The sequence below is a fragment of the Leucoraja erinacea genome, chromosome 40 (assembly GCF_028641065.1).
Source record: "Leucoraja erinacea ecotype New England chromosome 40, Leri_hhj_1, whole genome shotgun sequence".
Lineage (NCBI taxonomy): Eukaryota > Metazoa > Chordata > Chondrichthyes > Rajiformes > Rajidae > Leucoraja > Leucoraja erinaceus.
In genome coordinates, this window is record NC_073416.1 from 5,512,737 (window position 1) to 5,533,405 (window position 20,669).

The 20,669-nt window shown below is 44.5% G+C and overlaps 1 protein-coding gene across 2 annotated transcripts in view; it reads right to left on the minus strand.

Annotated features, from left to right (window-relative positions):
- Nucleotides 1-20,669, minus strand: part of LOC129714732 (receptor tyrosine-protein kinase erbB-4-like) — a 102,864-nt gene that overhangs the window by 25,509 nt on the left and 56,686 nt on the right. The window contains exons 8-16 of one of the 2 annotated variants that reach the window (XM_055664531.1): nucleotides 19,500-19,613; nucleotides 15,411-15,537; nucleotides 11,782-11,855; nucleotides 10,995-11,085; nucleotides 10,257-10,465; nucleotides 8,619-8,751; nucleotides 5,097-5,187; nucleotides 4,034-4,188; nucleotides 2,448-2,519 (exon numbers count right to left, since the gene is read on the minus strand). In XM_055664531.1, coding sequence (XP_055520506.1) covers nucleotides 2,448-2,519; nucleotides 4,034-4,188; nucleotides 5,097-5,187; nucleotides 8,619-8,751; nucleotides 10,257-10,465; nucleotides 10,995-11,085; nucleotides 11,782-11,855; nucleotides 15,411-15,537; nucleotides 19,500-19,613 — 1,066 coding nt within the window. Of the gene's footprint in view, nucleotides 1-2,447; nucleotides 2,520-2,589; nucleotides 2,635-4,033; nucleotides 4,189-5,096; nucleotides 5,188-8,618; nucleotides 8,752-10,256; nucleotides 10,466-10,994; nucleotides 11,086-11,781; nucleotides 11,856-15,410; nucleotides 15,538-19,499; nucleotides 19,614-20,669 lie in introns of both variants that reach the window. The other variant, XM_055664530.1, reaches the window with a different exon arrangement.

Consider the following 20,669-nt stretch of genomic DNA (forward strand, 5'->3'; position numbering starts at 1 on the left):
CTGGGATTGACCTAAATTGATGTGATGCAGAGACCCCCGAAGGTTAAAGGGCTGAACTGAAGAATTAAAATACTGCCCATCTTTATGTAAAGGTTTGTGGTCAGTCTTCTTCCAAAACCCAACCAGTTTTCCACAAATGCGCTCTAACAATAATAAGCAATATCTTGCAATTCATTCTAAAATGTATCTGTCAAAATGTGAGCAAGGCTCTGAGTGGTGGCGATTTTTCCACTGGCAATTAAATGATTTGAACCAGTGACGCTGTAACAGGAGAGGGGAATAAGAATTATGTCTTCAGCAAAGTCATCAGTTTCATTCAACATGCAAAACACTCAAGATTTCATAGGCATGGTTAAGGGTGGTTGAACTGCAGATTGCAACATGGTTGCTGCATTATATTTCCATTTACATTCACGCAATGGAGAAGGGGGAGAATTCAAGCTTCCCCATCAAATGAATGAGAAGGCTGGGCCGTTACCAATGTTACTCTGCAAAGGTAATGTGACAGAAGAGGATGGGTCGATTGGCCTCCTTTGTGCCTTCCTCTGGGAAAATGACATTGCTTATTTAACAAAATAGCACCTTTGGTGCAAGGAGAATCGTGTGCACACACACCGACATCCTGTGACAAGAGCAGTAGCATTTTGCTGCATTCTGCCTTTGACCGAGTTGAAAGACTTACACCTGATGCAATACAGCCATGTTGCCACCCTTAATCATTAATTCATATCCAACAGTACACTCTTTGAAAGGCACGATTCATAGTCACCCTGTATGTGAAGTCAGAAATACCTCATCTGTAAAGAACTCTGGTTCCAAATGAAATCATGGTCAGAGTTTAAAATTGACAAAAATGCTTTAGAATCACATTTTTCCTTCCAAGTTCTCCCATCTGGGTGGAGATCATCCAGGATCAAATGGTGAGGTGGGGAGGAATGCCATGTTGCTCAGTAACATCTGTGCATTCTGCAACTGAGCATCTGAGCAGCCTCCACTGCAACCAATTCTGACCAAAATATGTTCTACAAAATCGGTGGTTAAAGATTTCTTACAGGTGAGGTCTTTCAGGAGGTGCAAACAACAAGCAGTCAAAGCAGGATCAAAGTGCTGATGGGAATGGGTGTTATTGTGCGGTGATCAAAACAGTGGCCAATGAAAGCATTGATAAAGACACACAGGGAGCATCACAACTCTGGGACATAGGGCTGGTGGAAGCAGGTGATGTAATTGAGTGCCTGTTAATTTCAATACAGTATTAAAAAATAAATAGATATTTCCGTGGTACCCTGATCAACAGGGATGATACATAACAAGTGCCATGACATGGAGTACAACATAAAGATCAGATTGGGACCTAGTCCAGTATTTCACATCCTGCAGTCTACCAGTATTTTCCTTTTACACCTCAGGGCAGCTAACCTGTAATACTGGACTCCCTGACAGTACTCAATAGCCTTCCTAGGAGCCTGGATTTTCAGCACAAACACAGAACAGCTTTTCTTACTGTACTAAAACTTTACACCCCAGTTGTCAATTTAGAGTACACTTACACTATGGATCCAATATCACTGCAATGAGACACACAAGTTATCTCGGTCTGTCCATTTCACATTGTTTTCCTCCAAATGCTTCCCAGACAATTTGACCCATTTCTTGTCCCCAGCAAGCTGGTTTCTGTCTTTCTTTGCTGTTCTGTCCCTTCTTCTCCTGGGGTCGTTGCTGGGGTCAATTTGACTAGTGCAAGCCATGCATTTGTAAAGGCAAGCTGAGACCATGAGTGCCACTGGATTGGATGGCCAGAGATAGTATCCTGTGCAGTTCTCCACTGCCAACACTTGCATCGTGGGAACACTAGTTGATTCCCAGCAATCCACTCCTATCCCTCCCAATAACTCCATTCCAAATACCAAAGATAGGAGCCCATTAATGAGAGCACAATCAGGGATTAAAAGCCAGTAGGGGTTCAATTCAGGCAAGGTAGCAAATCAGACAGTATCAGGTATTGTATCGCACCTTCTAATTTAATTCCATTCTGATGGATGGAATTAAGTACCAGATGTTGATGAAGGTGCCATTGACTTGAAAGGCTAACTCTGTGTCTCTTCCCACATTTTCTGCCCGATGTGCTGAGTATTTCCAGCATTCAGTTTTGATTTAGTTCCACTAATTGCAGGTGAGCTGAATAATGGCTGGTACCCATAACAGGAGACTAAGACCATCAATCCTGCATTGCAGTAACGTCCAAGACACATTACGTGTAACTCTGCTGTTGGATGCACACAGCCTTTTCAACAACACAAACCACCAGACAGGGGATGCTCACAATTACTGTTCAAAACAAAAGATGAAACCCCCTGATTGATTCTGCCTCCTTCCCCACATAGATCTCATGTTGCACTTGCATGTCACAGCTCTAATTTGAAGGGGTGGTGGGGAGAGGATGTTACCTATTGTGTAATGCTTTGATGGGGGCCATCCAAGGATAGAAAGAGCAATCCAGCCCAGTGGGACCCTTACACCTGTATTATAATCAGAATAAGAGAAAGGTCATGAGGAGGCATGCACACACACGCAGACCGTCAATGGTACCTATGGACAACTTCACCACAATCCGCTGCGTCAGAACCTCGGCACCTGGTGTCATGGCAACACAAAAGAAAACAAAATCACAAAGCAGTTCTTGGCAAGGAGGTGACAACCTGGTTAGCAACATCAATTCAGATCCTGGACAGACACTCACAGTGCATTGCATCAGCATCAACAGATCACACTCGAGCATTACCTCTTTGTTGTGCGGGGATCAAGGCTGCCATCGTCTGCCCAGGAGAGGTTTCTCTGCTATATAGAAACATATAGCAGAGAAACCGACCCCTTCGTCCCACCTCGCCTATGCAAACAATGATGCCAGTCCTGCAGTGTGATGAACAGAACTGTACGAAATACTCCAAGTGCGGTCTAATCGATCTTTATACAGCTGCAACATAACATAGTTTTGCTCTCTACCTGCTCCTGGCTGTTGGAGATCACAACCCTTGTCCTCACCACACTGTGGCAAGAAGTCAAGGCAGCATTACCAAATGCAAACTTTCTGTCTGTTGTATCATTCACTTCAGGGGTTTGGTTCTCCCCAGCATTGGGACTTTGTAGGACCACCATTCAATGAATCCAGGTGCCCATGATTTATGCAGGAGTTTCAACACTTGCCCAGTTCTTTGGCTTCATGAGGCAATGGAGTTAGGTCTGATTCAGTTGGCTCAATGTCCAAGGTAGATACTTCGAACAGGGGTCGTTGTATAATAACTAGACTTGAGCACACATTTATCGACCGATTTCTGACCTTCAGGTGGAGAATGGGAGGAGGTGGGTCAGCTTATTCCACAAGGAGGTTGCGCCCCCCCTCTAACCCCATTGTATGGGTTGAGAGTCCAGAAAAAAATGTCCCCATAAACACCCTACACCACTGCTTCACAACACTGAGTGGTTAAAAAAATGTTCACACCCATGGGATTACAACCTGTCAGACTGTTACTCACCCCAGAGAATCTTCCTTTATTGGGCAACACAATGCTGCAGCTGGAAGAGCTGTTGCCTCACAGCACCAGACATATGGGTTCCATCCCGACCTAGGGTGCTGTTTGTGTGGAGTTTGCACGTTTTCCCTGTGACCGCGTGGGTTTTCTCCGGCTGCCTCCCACATCCCAATGACGTGCTGGTTTGTGGGTTAATTGGCCCGAGTGTGTAGGGAATGGATGAGAAAGTGGGATAACATAGAACTAGTGTGAACTAGATGGTCGGTGTGGACCCTGCAAGCCAAAGGACCAGATTCCATGCTGTATCTCTAAACTAAAACCAAACTGTTCTCATCTGAAGAGTCCAATGATACAAAAGTAATACGCACACCATCGCAGAAGACTGTTAATCAGCTTGCGAATCCTTCCAGTACGCCACACTCTACTGCTAGGCAAAAGTGCAAAGAAAGAAAAACGGTCGGAATATTTGACACATTTCAAAGGTTAGAGTTCTTTGCACCTACCCCTGTGTGCAGTTCTCATGGCAGGACTTGCATTCTTTGTTTTTGTCTGGGTATTTGAAGATGAGACCCCTCTCTCCCTGGATTCCTTCCGGGCATTTCCGCACACAGTTGGGTCCATCTTTGTAATGAGCACATCGAAAACAGTGAGCAGGTCCCTAAGAGTATGGAGAAACGGACGAGGATGGATTAAGCAAAACATCAATTTTGTTCAACAATTATCTCCCTTCCACTCCTCCACCCTCACTAATCTGCAATCAAGGCTCAGTGCTTTATTTTCCCCAAATAACGCAAAACCTTCATTTCCTCAGTCTCCCTTTCTCTTACAATTTACAATCAAGGTTTCATATTAATTCATTGCAACTTCCTGATTTAATTTATTATTCTTCCAAATCTTTTTAATTCAGATAGCAGAATAGACAGCAATTTGTTTTTGTAATTACATTGAAAACAAGGACACTTTCTCCTTGTTTAATATCAAGCCCTTGGTGCAGCCTTGTGGTTCAACCGCTCACAGCAGTCATGGCTGTTGATTGAAGTGTGCCAGAGGCTGGTAGGTACAATAGTATCCCTGCCCTCGCCCAGTCCTGTCACTCTGGGTGGGTGCCAAAATGAAGCCACACTTCAGTAAAGTGTCGATGATTAATGTCCTACCTGGTAAGTAGCAATAAAAGAATAAAGGCCACGGTCTTGGAGGAAGCCAATCATTACCATTCTTGGCCAATAATGATGACAACAATTTGAAGTTCTACATTTTCTTTATAACATGGTAAAAATACCCCGGGGGCTTCACAAGACCATTATCAAGGAATTTTGACTTTGTGCAGGAATGTAGCATGGAGATCTTTGATCAGCCACAATCTTATTGAATGGGAGAGCAGGCACAAGGGGCAAAATTGCCTACTCCTGTTTCCATAGATAACCAAAAGCTTGATCAAAGAGATGACTTTTAAGGACCATCTTAAAGGAGGAAAGAGAGATGGCTCGGTGTAAGGATCAATTGAAAGTAGAACATTGAAACCAAAGCAAAATTTCCAGTCAGTTGCACTCCATGTTTCCCCCTTACCGTTCCATTGCAGGTGGGTCCTCCCTTGATCTTCCTGCACTCTGGGTGACATAGCATGCACGTGGAGCCATCAGCATACTCTCGCTGGGATCTGTGAAGAGAACAAAAGAGTACGTGCTGATTCTGCACACCTCCCAACTCTTCCTGCAGCAGGTTATATACTGGATTGTCACCTTTGATCTTCATATCAGCCTGCAGTATTCATGAACATGCAGAGAATGAGGAGGGAAGAGACTGCAGCCCTAAGATTTTTGCCTCCATCACAGTGAGGAGGTGCTTGGTGGACTCACTGTGGTGGATGTTAATTTGTGTTTACTGTCTGTTCTGTTGTTTATTATTGTATTATTATATGTATGGCTGCAGGTAACGACATTTCGTTCAGACCATAAGGTCTGAATGACAAATAAAGGATTTAATTCTAATTCTAACATATTGTTGATATGTAAAAGGGGAAAAGGGATAGACAGGAACACGGTGTTGAGCTTATTCAGATGAGGCATGACCTTATTGAATAGTGGAGCAGGCTCTTGGGGTTGAGTGGCTGATTCCTGCTCAGAATTCATATGTACGTTCATAGTATCATACTGGGTGAAAGCAGGACTGGAAACCGGCCCATTGCCCTAGAAACAATGAATTCTTTTGCACAACCGAGGGTCCTTGCCTCGGCCAACCTAGCCAACAGCTCTCTCAAACTACTGCAAAACAGGATGAATTATAGATGACCAGGACAGGGGGGCAGAATAGGAGGGGTGGGTATCCTTCAGACTTCAAACAAGTCTGCCTTCATAAAGAATCTGCAGCACAAAAAGAGGCTGTGCACTACAGCAGGATTTCTGTCCCATAACAGCCTCCTCCCACTAGACATCACCACTCCCCTTCTCTCACCATCTCCTATTCTTTCCTCCCTCATGTGTTCAGCTTCCCCTTAAACATATTTCTGCTATTTATTGTAGCCACTACCTGGTGTCTTTCAGACGAGATCACGGCCTGATCCAGTCGTTCAGATCCCTTTGAGTCCATCTGAAGCCCAATGGCCTCATGTCCTGCATCCGTGAAGGATGGATCCCTCATCCTTCCCACAGAACAGTGGATTACCTTATCTTTCAGCTCACTGCTGTTTATGCATTCTTGCTGTGTGTAAGACTGCGCCACAGTTCCCTATACTACAACAGCTCTTGTACTTACAAATAATTCCGAGAATGTGAAGTGTTTTGGGATGGAGGAGGAGGATTCAAATTAAATTAGAAATGAAATGCTTTGCATGTTAGGTTCGTGCAATGGCAGAGCCAGGTCACAGGTTGAGAGCAGAGTGACCAGCAGCTCCTGACATACGAGACAAATTTCAGGTGAAAGTTCCGATGAAGGATCTTCGACCTAAAACGATAACTCTGTTTCTCTTTCCACAGATGCTGACCTCCTTACCCCTCCTCCACACTGCTTCCTCTCCCAGTTTGACCTGGTCACCCCTATTGAAATCTCCAAACTCATCAGCTCTTCCAAACCCACTACCTGCTCCCTCGACCCTCTCCCCACTTCCCTGTTGAAGTCCTGCCTCCCCGTTCTCTGCCCCTACCTCACTAATCTCTTCAACTCCTCATTGTCCCAAGGAATTGTCCCCACCGCTTTCAAAACTGCTGCTGTTACGCCAATCTTAAAGAAACCTGGTCTTGATCCCTCCTCTCTCATTAACTACCGCCCAATCTCAAACCTCTCCTTTCTTTCAGAAACCCTGGAACGTATCGTTGCGTCGCAACTTCATTCCCACCTCCTTACGTATAACCTACTTGAACCCCTCCAATCTGGCTTTTGCCCCCTCCATAGCACAGAAATTGCTCTCCTCAAAGTCCTCAACGACCTCCTCACCTCTGCTGACACTGGTTCCCTCAACATCCTCATCCTCCTCAACCTGAGCGCAGCCTTCGATACAGTGAACCATAACATCCTGCTCACCAGACTCAAAGACCTCGGCATTGAACGCTCTGCACTCAGCTGGCTCCGTTCCTACCTTTCCAACAGATCCCACTTCATCTCTCTCCACAACCACACCTCTGCTACAGCTACAGCCACAGTCACTCAAGGCATTCCCCAAGGCTCCGTACTCGGCCCCCTCCTCTTCATCATCTACATCCTCCCCCTTGGTCAGATACTCCACCATTTCAATCTGGACTTCCACTGTTACGCTGATGACACCCAGATCTACCTTGGCACCAAATCCCCCCACAACCCCCCCCTCTCCCATATCAACTCCTGTTTGTCAGCTATAAAAACCTGGATGCAACATAATTTCCTCAAACTCAACAGCAATAAGACAGAATTCCTCCTCATAGGCTCCAAAGCCACACTCAGCAAAATCAATAACCCCACTCTCATCATCGACGGCACCACTGTCTCCCCATCTCCCCAGGCCCACAACCTTGGCGTGATCTTTGATTCCACCCTCTCCCTTGAGCCTCACATCCGCCATGTCATTAAAACCTCCTTCTTTCACCTCCGCTACATCGCCAAACTCAGACCCTCTCTCACACCGCCCGCTGCTGAAAGACTCATCCATGCCTTCATCTCCTCCCGACTGGACTATTGCAACTCACTTCTCCATGGCATCAGCTCCACCTACATCAACCGACTCCAACTGGTCCAGAACGCAGCCGCCCGACTCATCACCCACACCAAATCCTGGCATCACATCACTCCAGTCCTCAAACAACTTCACTGGCTTCCCATCTCCCACCGGATCACCTACAAAATCCTGGTCCTCACCTACAAAGCCCTCCACCATCTGGCCCCCCCATATCTCACTGACCTCCTCTCCCCCTACCAACCCTCACGGTCCCTCAGATCCACATCAGCCGGTCTCCTCTCCATCCACAAGTCCAACCTCCGCAGTTTTGGGGACAGAGCCTTCTCCAGGGCAGCTCCCAGGCTCTGGAACTCCCACCCCCAACTGATCCGCAATTCCGTGTCCCTCACCATCTTCCAGTCCCGCCTCAAGACCCATCTCTTCACCTCTGCCTATCCTTAGCCACACGTGCCGTCCCTTTTCATCTGTGCATTAATTGCCTCATATTGTGTTTTGTATTGAATTCTGTATTTACTTTGTGTACTAGTCATGTCTCTACTATTTATTTCATTCCCCTTACATGTTTTTCCTCTACCTGCTAAATTTTTGTAAGGTGTCCTTGAGACTCTTGAAAGGCGCCCATAAATAAAATTTATTATTATTATTATTAGATGCTGCCTGACCCGCTGTTTCCTGCATTTCTCATTTCATTTCATCTGCCTGTTGTGATTTTCATGAGCAAACTCACGCTTTTCAAGTAAAATGTTCCCAACTCTTACTAAATAGGTTTTACCTCTGTCTCATACCTTCAAGTACATTGTGGGTATACTTAACGACATGAGGCATAGCGTTAAAACCCACACTTCACGCAGGTAGGTGGAGGGGAATGATCAGGGAATCAAGGGTAACAGCAATATATTCCAGGAAGTGATTACCAATAATACAGTGAGTGTTACAGTCCTTACCCTTCCTGGAATCGGCAGCTTTTCACACAGGTTCCACTACGACTATAGAAGGCACAGGACAAACACTGGCTGGGGCCTGGTCCCCAGCAACCATCAGAGGAACACAGGGGATCACACACCTTCTTTTCGCTCCCTGTGGAAAAATGAAGGAAAGAGGAGAAAAAAAAAAAAAAAAAAAAAAATCAGTACAAATATGCGGCAGATTTAATCCAAGATTTAAACCTAGTTCATCTCTGTGAAGCAACTTCACCAATGGACACAGCTATTGTTTTCCAATCTCAAGAACATCCACAAGACAAATAAAAGATCAAGGGGAAAAATGAGTGTCTACCCAGCGGAATTTGGAAAAATCACAGCAAATCTCCAAAGGCCAATTGCAGGATTAGCAATGAAGGCAGGAGGGAGACCAGTTGATGGAGGTGGCACTAAACAGTGCTTTCTGTAAGGATAGATGGACTTCCCCACCAATTGAGCAGATGGAGATTTCCTTCCCTTATTCACCTCCCTGCTGGAACTGCTGCAGCATCCAAGTTGTGCCTCATCTGTATCATTACTGGTCACATCCTAACAATGCGAGTACCTGCCTTTCATCCCTACCTCTCAGGCAATTTTCCAGCCGAGTCAATAATTGGTCATTCTATCCACGAGCTTCAACTTTTAATTTCTTATAAAGAATCTTATCAAATGGCTTTTGGAAGTCCACATAAAGTGACATCCCCTTCTGCCTTGGTGAATCTCTGGAACTCTCTGCCACAGAGGGTAGTTGAGGCCAGTTCATTGGCTATATTTAAGAGGGAGTTAGATGTGGCCCTTGTGGCCAAGGGGATCAGAGGGTATGGAGAGAAGGCAGGTACGGGATACTGAGTTGGATGATCAGCCATGATCATATTAAATGGCGGTGCAGGCTCGAAGGGCCGAATGGCCTACTCCTGCACCTAATTTCTATGTTTCTATGCCTTAGTAACCCCCACACAAAATTCATTTCAGATTTGGTAGTTGATCAATGCTTTTTGTTGATACTTGCTCTCTTTGATCAAATGAAAATTTTCAAGTAGTTCTGTCACTCTCTTTCTTAGAGATGCTCAGAATGTCCCAAGAGCTGTTAGATTAACTGGCCCTTAATTTCCTGGTTTCCGTCTCTCACTTTTCCCGAATAGCAGAATTACAATTTTTCGATCTAAAGGGAACAGTTCCCAAACAAAGAAAACTTTGTAAAGTCATGACTAAAATATCTGCAATGTTCTCACCAGTTACCCTTAAATCCAGTGATAAAAACCATGCTGCAGTACATCTCATTGTTACTGTGCTCAATTCCTGTCCTCCGCTACCCAGATGATGGCGGATGTCCCAACAATCATGAAGGCCCCAACTCTGGAATTGTCCTTTCTGTCTCTCTGTAAAGTTTATCCTTTTGACCTCATTTTTAATGGCCTGGACACAATACGTGGCAGGGTATCCACATATGTCTGATTATCGCTCCTGTGACACGTTATCACATTAAAGGCGCTAGATAAATGCAAGTTGTTGTGTCGTGCTAGAGAGAGAACGCACCCCCCCCCAACCCCGTCCCCTCCCCCACCACTATTGTCTTCCTTTACCCACATCCCACTTCCATACCCGTTATCCAAGCTCACTCACTGCACAGTCTCCCTTGCTTGTTTTCTTTGATGATGGGAGGAGGGGCGGGAGTCTTCCGACGGTACAGCACTGTCCAGTTCAGCGTGTTGTAGTAGCAGAGCTGCTTATTGAAGGCCACATACACCCTCCCAGCGCCGATTTCCATCAGTGATTGAAACCCAAGGGATGTCACGTGCGGAAGCTTCATGATCATCAGAGACAGGCCACGGCTACATAGAGACACACAAATGGGCAGAGTGAGAAGTCATGGTACTTAGGCTCAGTCCAGTGGGTCCCCATTCGACTTTGCGCATTCCTTCCCACGCTACTCACATAAAGCAGCGCTAACCAGAAGCTGGCTGTGGAGGAGATTCCAATCTCAAAGCCACGTTCCTATGCTCTGACGCATTGGCGGTTTGCCGCACACCGCCGTTTCTCTGCCCTGTCACCCCACTCCCACCTATCCTACGGCTTAGAGCAAATCTATGATAAACCACATAAATCAGTGTTTCACCCAAGCTGGACTTCAGTGACTGGTGGTGAGGTGGGGGATGCAGGGTGGACTGTGTGAGGGGAAGTGGAGAAAGGACACATGAACAGAGCCCATTCGGTCCAAACCTGATAGCCACAAATGACGATCTGCTTCCAGTCGGAGCCACAAGATTCATGACTGACATGCACCCTCAACAACCAGGTGACGGAAACTACCCGCCACAGCCCTCCACTTCTCAAGCACCCTTTTCATTTTAGAGTGCTTACATGTAGAGCGTCCTTCCTCCAATAGTAGTCAGATTGGAAAAGACACTTAAATTCTTCAGGCTTTCTGGCCAGGACTGAATATTCAAGTAACCTGGAAATGGAAAGAACGCACATGTGATACGAAACACCGACAAACAGGCCACACTCTCAAACAGTCCATATTGTTGCAGCATCTGTACAGGTGATTTGAGTTCGTTTTTGCCCGGGATTTTTCCAAGACTTTTGCTTTCATCCCTCTCTTGCTGTTGAGAATTCAGGGAAGTTGCATCCTGCTCTCTGTTAGTATTCTCCTTGAACAGAGCAGAGACATGTACAAGAAAGACCTGTGGGTAAACATTACCTCAACTATTACCACATTTTCCTCCACTTCGGATGTCTGAAGGCACTCAGCAAAAATTTGAGCCTAGACCCTTTAAGCATCACTGTATTAATTGGGTATTCAATTCCCAGTAATCTCCATTCATAGGCCAGCGCCTAGCATCAGTTGTACTGGTAAAAGCTGTAACACTATCGGGCCAATGCATCTGGAACAGGCGACATGGGCAGCACTTAAACTCTGCAGGATCTGGATTAATCTAAGGCACTTCTATCACGTTCTCCACATCCTTTAGGCCAGTACCTGTATACGCTGGGTGTGGAGATACACCAAATATTGGTATCAATCTAATAGCACTTAGGCAGATCCCCAAAACAAAATAATCTAGAATGGGTTTGAACCTTAGAGACCCCTTATTTTTGGATGAATCTACCAAGTAACATATCAGACCTTTAATCATAAGGTGCATACCTGTTATCTCCTGGACAGTTTGAAATATCTTCAGCTTTTCTGGATCTAGACGTGCAATTTTGTGGTACGGGTCCCTAAAACCAAATAGAAAGGAAAGGAAAAATTGAATTGGAAAAACTAAAAATCTCATCCAAGCCTTTGAAGCCAAGTAATTAAATAGCAAAAGCACTTGAGATTTATAAAAATCTTAATCCGCTCTGGGATAATTACATATTGAAGTAACTCCCTGCTGTCAAATCTCAAATATAACAAGACTTCTGTATTCAGACAAGCTAAAAGCTTGGGGAAAGAGGGCAGCATTCAATTGAGCTGATTCCACATTGTGCATGAACAATATCAAAACTCAGAAGTGCAGCCTTTTTCACGAGAGATGTTGGAAACGGTTCCTCAACATGAAACATAGAAACATAGAAAATAGGTGCAGGAGTAGGCCATTCGGCCCTTTGAGCCTGCACCGCCATTCAATATGATCATGGCTGATCATCCAACTCAGTATCCTGTACCTGCCTTTTCTCCATACCCCCTGATCCCTTTAACCACAAGGGCCACATCTAACTCCCTCTTAAATATAGCCAATGAACTGGCCTCAACTACCTTCTGTGGCAGAGAATTCCACAGATTCACCACTCTCTGTGTGAAAAATGTTTTCCTCATCTCCGTCCTAAAAGATTTCCCCCTTATCCTTAAACTGTGACCCGTTGTTCTGGACTTCCCCAACATCGGGAACAATCTTCCTGCATCTAGCCTGTCCAATCCCTTAAGAATTTTGTAAGTTTCTATAAGATCCCCCCTCAATCTTCTAAATTCTAGCGAGTACAAACTAAGTCTATCCAGTCTTTCTTCATATGAAAGTCCTGACATCCCAGGAATCAGTCTGGTGAATCTTCTCTGTACTCCCTCTATGGCAAGAATGTCTTTCCTCAGATTAGGAGACCAAAACTGTACGCAATACTCCAGGTGTGGTCTCACCAAGACCCTGCACAACTGCATTAGAACCTCCCTGCTCCTATACTCAAATCCTTTTGCTATGAATGCTAACATACCATTCGCCTTCTTCACTGCCTGCTGCACCTGCATGCCTACTTTTAATGACTGGTGTACCATGACACCCAGGTCTCATTGCATCTCCCCTTTTCCTAATCGGCCACCATTCAGATAATAGGGTACTTTCCTGTTTTTGCCATTAAAGTGGATAACCTCACATTTATCCACATTATACTGCATCTGCCATGCATTTGCCCACTCACCCAGCCTATCCAAGTCACCTTGCAGCCTCCTAGCATCCTCCTCACAGCTAACACTGCCCCCCAGCTTTGTGTCATCCGCAAACTTGGAGATGTTGCATTCAATTCCCTCATCCAAATCATTAATATATATCGTAAATAGCTGGGGTCCCAACACTGAGCCTTGCGGTACCCCACTAGCCACTGCCTGCCATTGTGAAAAGGACCCGTTTACTCCTACTCTTTGCTTCCTGTCTGCCAGCCAGTTCTCTATCCACATCAATACTGAACCCCCAATACCGTGTGCTTTAAGTTTGTATACTAATCTCTTATGTGGGACCTTGTCGAAACCCTTCTGAAAGTCCAGATATAACACATCCACTGGTTCTCCCTTATCCACTCTACTAGTTACATCCTCGAAAAATTCTATAAGATTCGTCAGACATGATTTACCTTTCATAAATCCATGCTGACTTTGTCCAATGATTTCACCACTTTCCAAATGTGCTGCTATCCCATCTTTAATAACCGACTCTAGCAGTTTCCCCACTACCGATGTTAGACTAACTGGTCTGTAATTCCCCGTTTTCTCTCTCCCTCCCTTTTTAAAAAGTGGGGTTACATTAGCTACCCTCCAATCCTCAGGAACTACTCCAGAATCTAAAGAGTTTTGAAAAATTATCACTAATACATCCACTATTTCTGGGGCTAAGTACTCTGGGATGCAGCCTATCTGGCCCTGGGGATTTATCGGCCTTTAATCCATTCAATTTACCTAACACCACTTCCCGGCTAACCTGGATTTCACTCAGTTCATCCATCTCATTTAACCCCCCGGTCCCCTGCTATTTCCGGAAGATTATTTATGTCTTCCTTAGTGAAGACAGAACCAAAGTTTCAATTGGTTTGCAATGTCCTTGTTCCCCATGATCAACTCACCTCTTTCTGACTGCAAGGGACCTACATTTGTTTTAACTAATCTTTTTCTTTTCACATATCTATAAAAACCTTTGCAGTCAGTTTTTTATGTTCCCTGCCAGTTTTCTTTCATAATCTATTTTCCCTTTCCTAATTACGCCCTTTGTCCTCCTCTGCTGGTCTCTGAATTTCTCCCAGTCCTCCGGTAGGCTGCTTTTTTCTGGCTAATTTGTATGCTTCATCTTTTGTTTTGATACTATCCCTGATTTCCCTTGTTATCCACGGATGCACTACCTTCCCCGATTTATTTTTTTGCCAAACTGGGATGAACAATTGTTGTAGTTCATCCATGCAGTCTTTAAATGCCTTCCATTGCATATCCACCGTGAACCCATTAAGAATCAATTGCCAGTCAATCTTGGCCAATTCACGTCTCATACCCTCAAAGTTACCTTTCTTTAAGTTCAGGACCCTTGTTTCTGAATTAACAATGTCACTCTCCATCCTAAGTCATGAGTCATGAAGCATGACTCAGAAAGAAGACAGGGCTAACTCAATTACTTGGTTGGTAAGAGACAAACCAAAGACCTCGGGTTTGACTACAGCCAGCTTAGTGGTTGGTCACAACTGACCTGGTTATTTAACTGGCTCGTTAACTGGCTGATTAGGGCACAACCAATTCTGGTCATATATTTTAGCACAGGTGGGAAGTTCCCAGAAAAGGTGCAGAAAAGATTTACTGCAATGGTTCCGGGGCCACAGAATCAAAGTGAAATGAGGACATAAGGAACATATTTTTCTTTATGCAGTGTGGCTATAATCTGGAACACACTGCCTGTAGGAGTGGTGGAAACAGAGCCAATCACAGCATTCAAAAAGGGAATTAAAGACTGATTTGTTAGGCTACTGGGAAAGAGTGGGGGTATTGGACTGATTGTAATAGTTTACAAGGAAATGATGTGGACCCAATAAGCCAAATAACCACTTTCTGTGTTGGGATCATTTTGAGTTTGCAACTAAAGACAACTGGGAGGGTACTGCTGCTGGACAATACAATTTGGTGAGAGAAACACTCATCTGTACCATTTAGCTCTCCTCCATAACATCCACCAACCAACCTGAAAAAGCTACCATGTTCCCAAGTCCTTGAAGGTGAAAAACATAAACCAAGATTTGCACAGGATAGGAGTGGTCCAATCAGTCTAAAGGGTCCTGACCCAAAATGTCACCTATCCATATTCTTCAGAGATGTTGCTTAACCCACTTTGTGTCCTTTTGGTAGTGGTTCTAGCTTTACTGACAATCTTTTCTCACCCCTTTCTCTGTGCATCCCCTATGCCACCACCTATAGTTTGCTACATTGCTGAGATGGATGATGCATACAACCAAACATCCTCCATTCCCTCTACAGCCACTGGGGTCCCACAGTGTTCCCAGTATTGCACTGCCTGGCATTCCCATCCAAAGGAATTGTCAGTGCTTTCTTACCCTTCGAGACCAGTGATGAGAAAGTCAAGGTTGCCGGTGATCTTGGTGCAGTTAATGAACTGGTCAATGTTGTTTGAATCCACAGTCTGGTATCGATTGCCAGCTCCAGTCCCAGTCCCTTCGCATGCTGTGCAGACAAAGAAGCAAGGGGACATTTGAGGAAATGCACTGGACAGTGGTTTTCCCAGAACTCGAGTTCAGCGCTAAAGCCCTCTGGAATCTGCAGTTAGCACACTAACGGGCAATATGTAGGAGGATGTTTGCACGCAGAAGCACAAACGGTGGTGCTGCTGCTTACCAGTAAACTTTTCACATCAGCATTCCCAAAATTCCCTGAAGAGCTGTTTTATTCCAGAGACGAGCACATAACCAGGCTGACACTCCCGCAGTGCTGAGGGAGTGCTGCTCTATTAGAGGTATCACTCTCCTGAACAGGTGCAATGTTCTGACATTAAACTGAAACCCTGTGTCTTCTCCAAAGTGCTGTTTTGAGGATGAGCAGGGAGTCCTGGGGCCAGTGTTTAATCCTCAATCAGCATCGCTGAAACAAATTATTATCTGATTAATGATCACACTGGATCTTGAAGTTTGCTATGCACAGACAGGTGCCCTGCAATAATAACCACACTCGAAAAGCATTTAGTTGGGTTTAAGGCATCTGGACCATCTCAAGGGCATGAAAGATGCTATCAAATGCAAATTCTCTTTCCCTTTAAATAATTAATTGCCAAGTTAACTAGTCCCAACCAAAGCAGTAATCACTTGTTAAAAAGATCCACAAAGTAAGGTCAGGGATCTTGTAAAATTGTAAAGGTCAGGGATCTTGTAAAATTGCATCAGAGAAAGAAGCAGGAAAAGGGAAAATGCCAAAATAGAAAAAACAAAGGCAATTTAGTCTGCCCACCAATTAAAGTAGTATTGATCCTGCAGATTCTGCTGTTTGCCTGTGTGTAGAAAATGGATGCTGGACAGTGCATCCTGCAGAGCATCAAAGAGCCTGAGGGTGGTGCTAATGGAGTAATAATTTCTGTAAGTTCCACGTCACTAAATACTACACTGCCCATGCAGTTTGAGAAGAAGTGTTCAAGGGGGCCCTCTCGCCTTGCCCACCTTCAGCTTTTAGTGTTAATTAGACGTGGGACTCTTCTGTCAGAGTGTGCCATCCACACAAGTTAGGGTATCCTTAAACAACTGAGTCCTGAACATTGTCAATGGCATAGAGTGGGTACAGGCTTGCAAGTCTATTCTGATTATTATGCCAGAGAATCTACAGCATCATAGCATCCAATCAATTCTTACATGAATGCAAAGTGAAGAGGCACATTGCAGCCCAATGGTGTCAGATTCAGAATACCACAAACAGTAACAGGATTGACCCAAGTTGATAAATAGGTGTACAAATGAACAAACATGCTAGTTAGAAAACGGAAGAATATAACAATTAAATATTTTGTTCATGGCAGAGCAAGCTTGGGGATTGATTTGGTCATTTTTGGTAACTTTTTATTTTACTATATAATCTTATCATTAATTCAATATAAGCTCTCTGCAATGGTCCCATATGTAATAATGGTTGAAAACAATGATTTTTCACGGGGTGGTGGTGGTGGAGGAAGATATGATAGTAGCATTTAAGAGACTTTTGGAAAGGCAAGAGATGGAAGGATATGGATTAGGTGCAGGCAGATAATAGGATCATATTTGATCTGGCTGTAACCTCAACTTTGCATTCCCCCTTCCTCCCAGTAACCTTTCACCTCACTTTTCTTGTCAAGAATCTATTGACTTCTGTGTCCAAAATATTCAAAGACTGCTTCCAACACCCATTGAGGAAATAACTTCCAAAAACCACATTTCTATGAGAAAACATTGCACCTCGCCTCTGTCTGAAATGGGTGACCCCTTATTTTTGAACAGTGACCTTTGGTTCCATATTCTCCCTTAAGAGGAAATGTTCTCTCCACATCCACCCGTCTTGACCTGCCATGATCTCTTATATTTCAATCAAATTCCCTCTCAGGCTTCTACATTTCAGTGGATACAAACATAGCCTTTCCAACATTTCCTCAGAAGACAATCTGCTCATTCTTAGCTATTTTCTATTTTGAGAAAACCACAACTCATTTCCAGTGTAGTGATATTTTTCTTACAAAATAACACGGTCTCTCTCAAAACCCACAAATTTGTCAGAAAAAAGAAACGGCTCAGCTGGCCCACATTTGGAAGCAACACCTCGCCAGTGTAGTTAAGGAGTAGCAGGCTGGTGAGCCTCTGCTTTTTTTCCTTTGGAATCTGGGTATTTATTGCCCTTTAATGGAATGGCTTACTATGCCATTTCAGTCAACAAGATTTGATGGGTCTGAAGTCACATACAGCATAGGCCAGTCTGTACAAGTGTGCCAAATTTTCTCACAAAATTTACATCAATCTGGTAATTTTGTGGTCAGTATCAAATAATTCTGGATTATAGACGGAATTTAAATTTCACACTAGCCGAGGTAGGATTTGAATGTGGATGGCTGGATTGTTGGTCTCAAGAGAGTTTTCAAGAGAGTTTATTGTCATGTGTCCCAGATAGGACAATGAAATTCTTGCTTGCTACAGCACAACAGAATATTGTAGGCATAAATACAGATCAGATCAGTGTGTCCATATACCATAGAATATATATATATACATATAAATAAACAGATAACGTGCAATAGGCGGTTTGATTTCAGAGTTTGTTTGAAGTTGTGTTTAATAGTCTGATGGCTGTGGGGAAGTAGCTGTTCCTGAACCTGGATGTTACAGATTTCAGACTCCTGTACCTTCTACCTGATGGCAGCGGAGAGATGAGTGTGTGGACAGGATGGTGTGGGTCCTTGATGATGCTGGCAGCCTTTTTGAGGCAGCGACTGCGATAGATCCCCTCGATGGTAGGGAGGTCAGAGCCGATGATGGACTGAGCAGTGGTTACGACTTTTTGCAGCCTTTTCCGCTCCTGGACGCTCAAGTTGCCATACCAAGCCATGATGCAACCGGTCAGCATGCTCTCTACTGTGCACCTGTAGAAGTTCGAGAGAGTCCTCCTTGACATACCAACTCTCTGCAATCTTCTCAGGAAGTAGAGGCGCTGATGTGCTTTCTTTATAATTGCATCAGTGTTCTGGGACCAGGAAAGATCTTCGGAAATATGCACGCCCAGGAATTTTAAGTTCTTGACCCTTTCCATTGACCCGTTGATATAAACGGGACTGTGGGTCCCCATCCTACCCCTTCCGAAGTCCACAATCAGTTCCTTGGTTTTGCTGGTGTTGAGGGCCAGGTTATTGTGCTGGCACCATATGGACAGTTGCTCGATCTCTCTTCTATACTCTGACTCGTCCCCATCAGTGATACGCCCCACAACAATGGTTCGTCAGCGAACTTGATGATGGAGTTTGCACTATGTCTGGCTACACAGTCATGAGTATAGAGTGAGTACAGCAGGGGGCTGAGCACGCAGCCTTGTGGTGCTCCCGTGGTGATTGTTATCAAGGATGACACATTTACACCAATACGGACAGACTGTGGTCTGTGAATGAGGAAGTTGAGGATCCAATTGCAGAGGGATGCGCAGAGACCCAGTTCTGCGAGTTTGGTAACCAGCTTGGAGGGGATGATGGTATTGTTGATGATGGATGATATGAGTTTTTGTTGTCCAAGTGGTCCAGAGCGGAGTGGAGAGCCAGTGAGATCGCATCCACCGTTGATCTGTTGTGGCGGTAAGCGAACTGCAGTGGGTCCAGGTTTTTGTCGAGGTATGAGTTGATTTGCGCCATGATCAGCCTCTCGAAGCACTTCATCACCACAGACGTTAGTGCCACTGGTCGATAGTCATTGAGGCACGTCTCTGCATTGCTGAGAGTAATTTAATGATTACTACCACTGTACTCTACAGGTCAAAGAACCAGAAACAGGGGCTGGCCATGACTTAACAACTGGAAAACACCAGGAAGTGAAAGTCCCTGCAAATTCAAAGTCAACTTTGAAAGCATAAAATTGTATCTGTTGCCCAGGCAACCTGCTACAGTGGAAGGGAGAAGTTTGAGTCTCTTGCACTCTCACCTTTTGGGCACAGGCCATCACATGGTTCACACATCTTTACTCCATTTTTCTCAACTTCCATTTTGTCACTGGGGCAGGCACGGACACATGAGCTCTGGTCCACAATGAAGTTTGCTGCAGGACAAAACAAAAACAGAAGATGACTTTTAAAATCAAAGATAATGAGTTGGTCATTCAGGGCAGTTGAGGTTTCTTCACCCAGAGTGTGGTGAATTTTTGGAATTTCTGCCTCAGAGCGTGGAGGATCAGTTATTGAGTTCATTCAATACAGAGATCGTTAAGTTTCTGGATATTTAAGAAATCGGGGAACATTGGGAGAGTGCAGGAAAATGGGCGCAGATCAATCTTGATTTTGATGAACAGTGGAATCGTTTGAAGGGCCAAACAGCCCAGTCCTGCTCCAAATGTTTATGTTCTTCATGCTCCGCGCCTTTGAGCTCATGCCTCACAGCCATTTCCAGGAGTTGGCACATACACTGGGTAACATTGAATTGGCTGCCTGATAAACATGGTACCACAACTCTCTGCAACTGAAACCAAAAGTTGTTCATGTATAAAACAAGCAGTTAGCTCAAGGATGGCCACGTGCAAAAATTATTGCCGGATTTCATGGAATACGAGTTTCCACTGGCAAAAGGGTGTTCACAGGTTTAGAGAATCACTTGTGCAACCTGTAGAGAGATGAGGGGAATTATTTTAATCTAGTTAGTTACTGTGATCCATAACGCCCTTCCTGAAAGAATAGTGGAAGCATATTCAATAGCTCTCAAAAGGGGAATTAGATAAATACTCAAAGATGACAGTTATACAGGAAAAGAGAAGTCAGTCAAGTCAAGTCAGTCAAATTAGTCAGTCAGCAGGGGAGCAGGACAACCTCCTGTAAAGTGCCAGACCCATGCTCGATGGAATGAATGGCTCCTATGCTGTGGATTCTATGAAACCTCCCTGTGGCACTCTGAATGATGTGTGAGCAATAATAAGACAAAACCTCTAATTGCAGGGGGGGTATTAATATACAGATGAGAAAGATTGCAGCTTCCATAGTCGTCTGTTGAGTTAGCCAATAGCTTGTACGCCACTTGGGGTGGCAGAGAGAGGGGCGGCTGTAAACCTGGCTTATGCCAGGAGTAAGAGAAAAGTGAGGGACACAATTTTATCTCTATAAGGAAG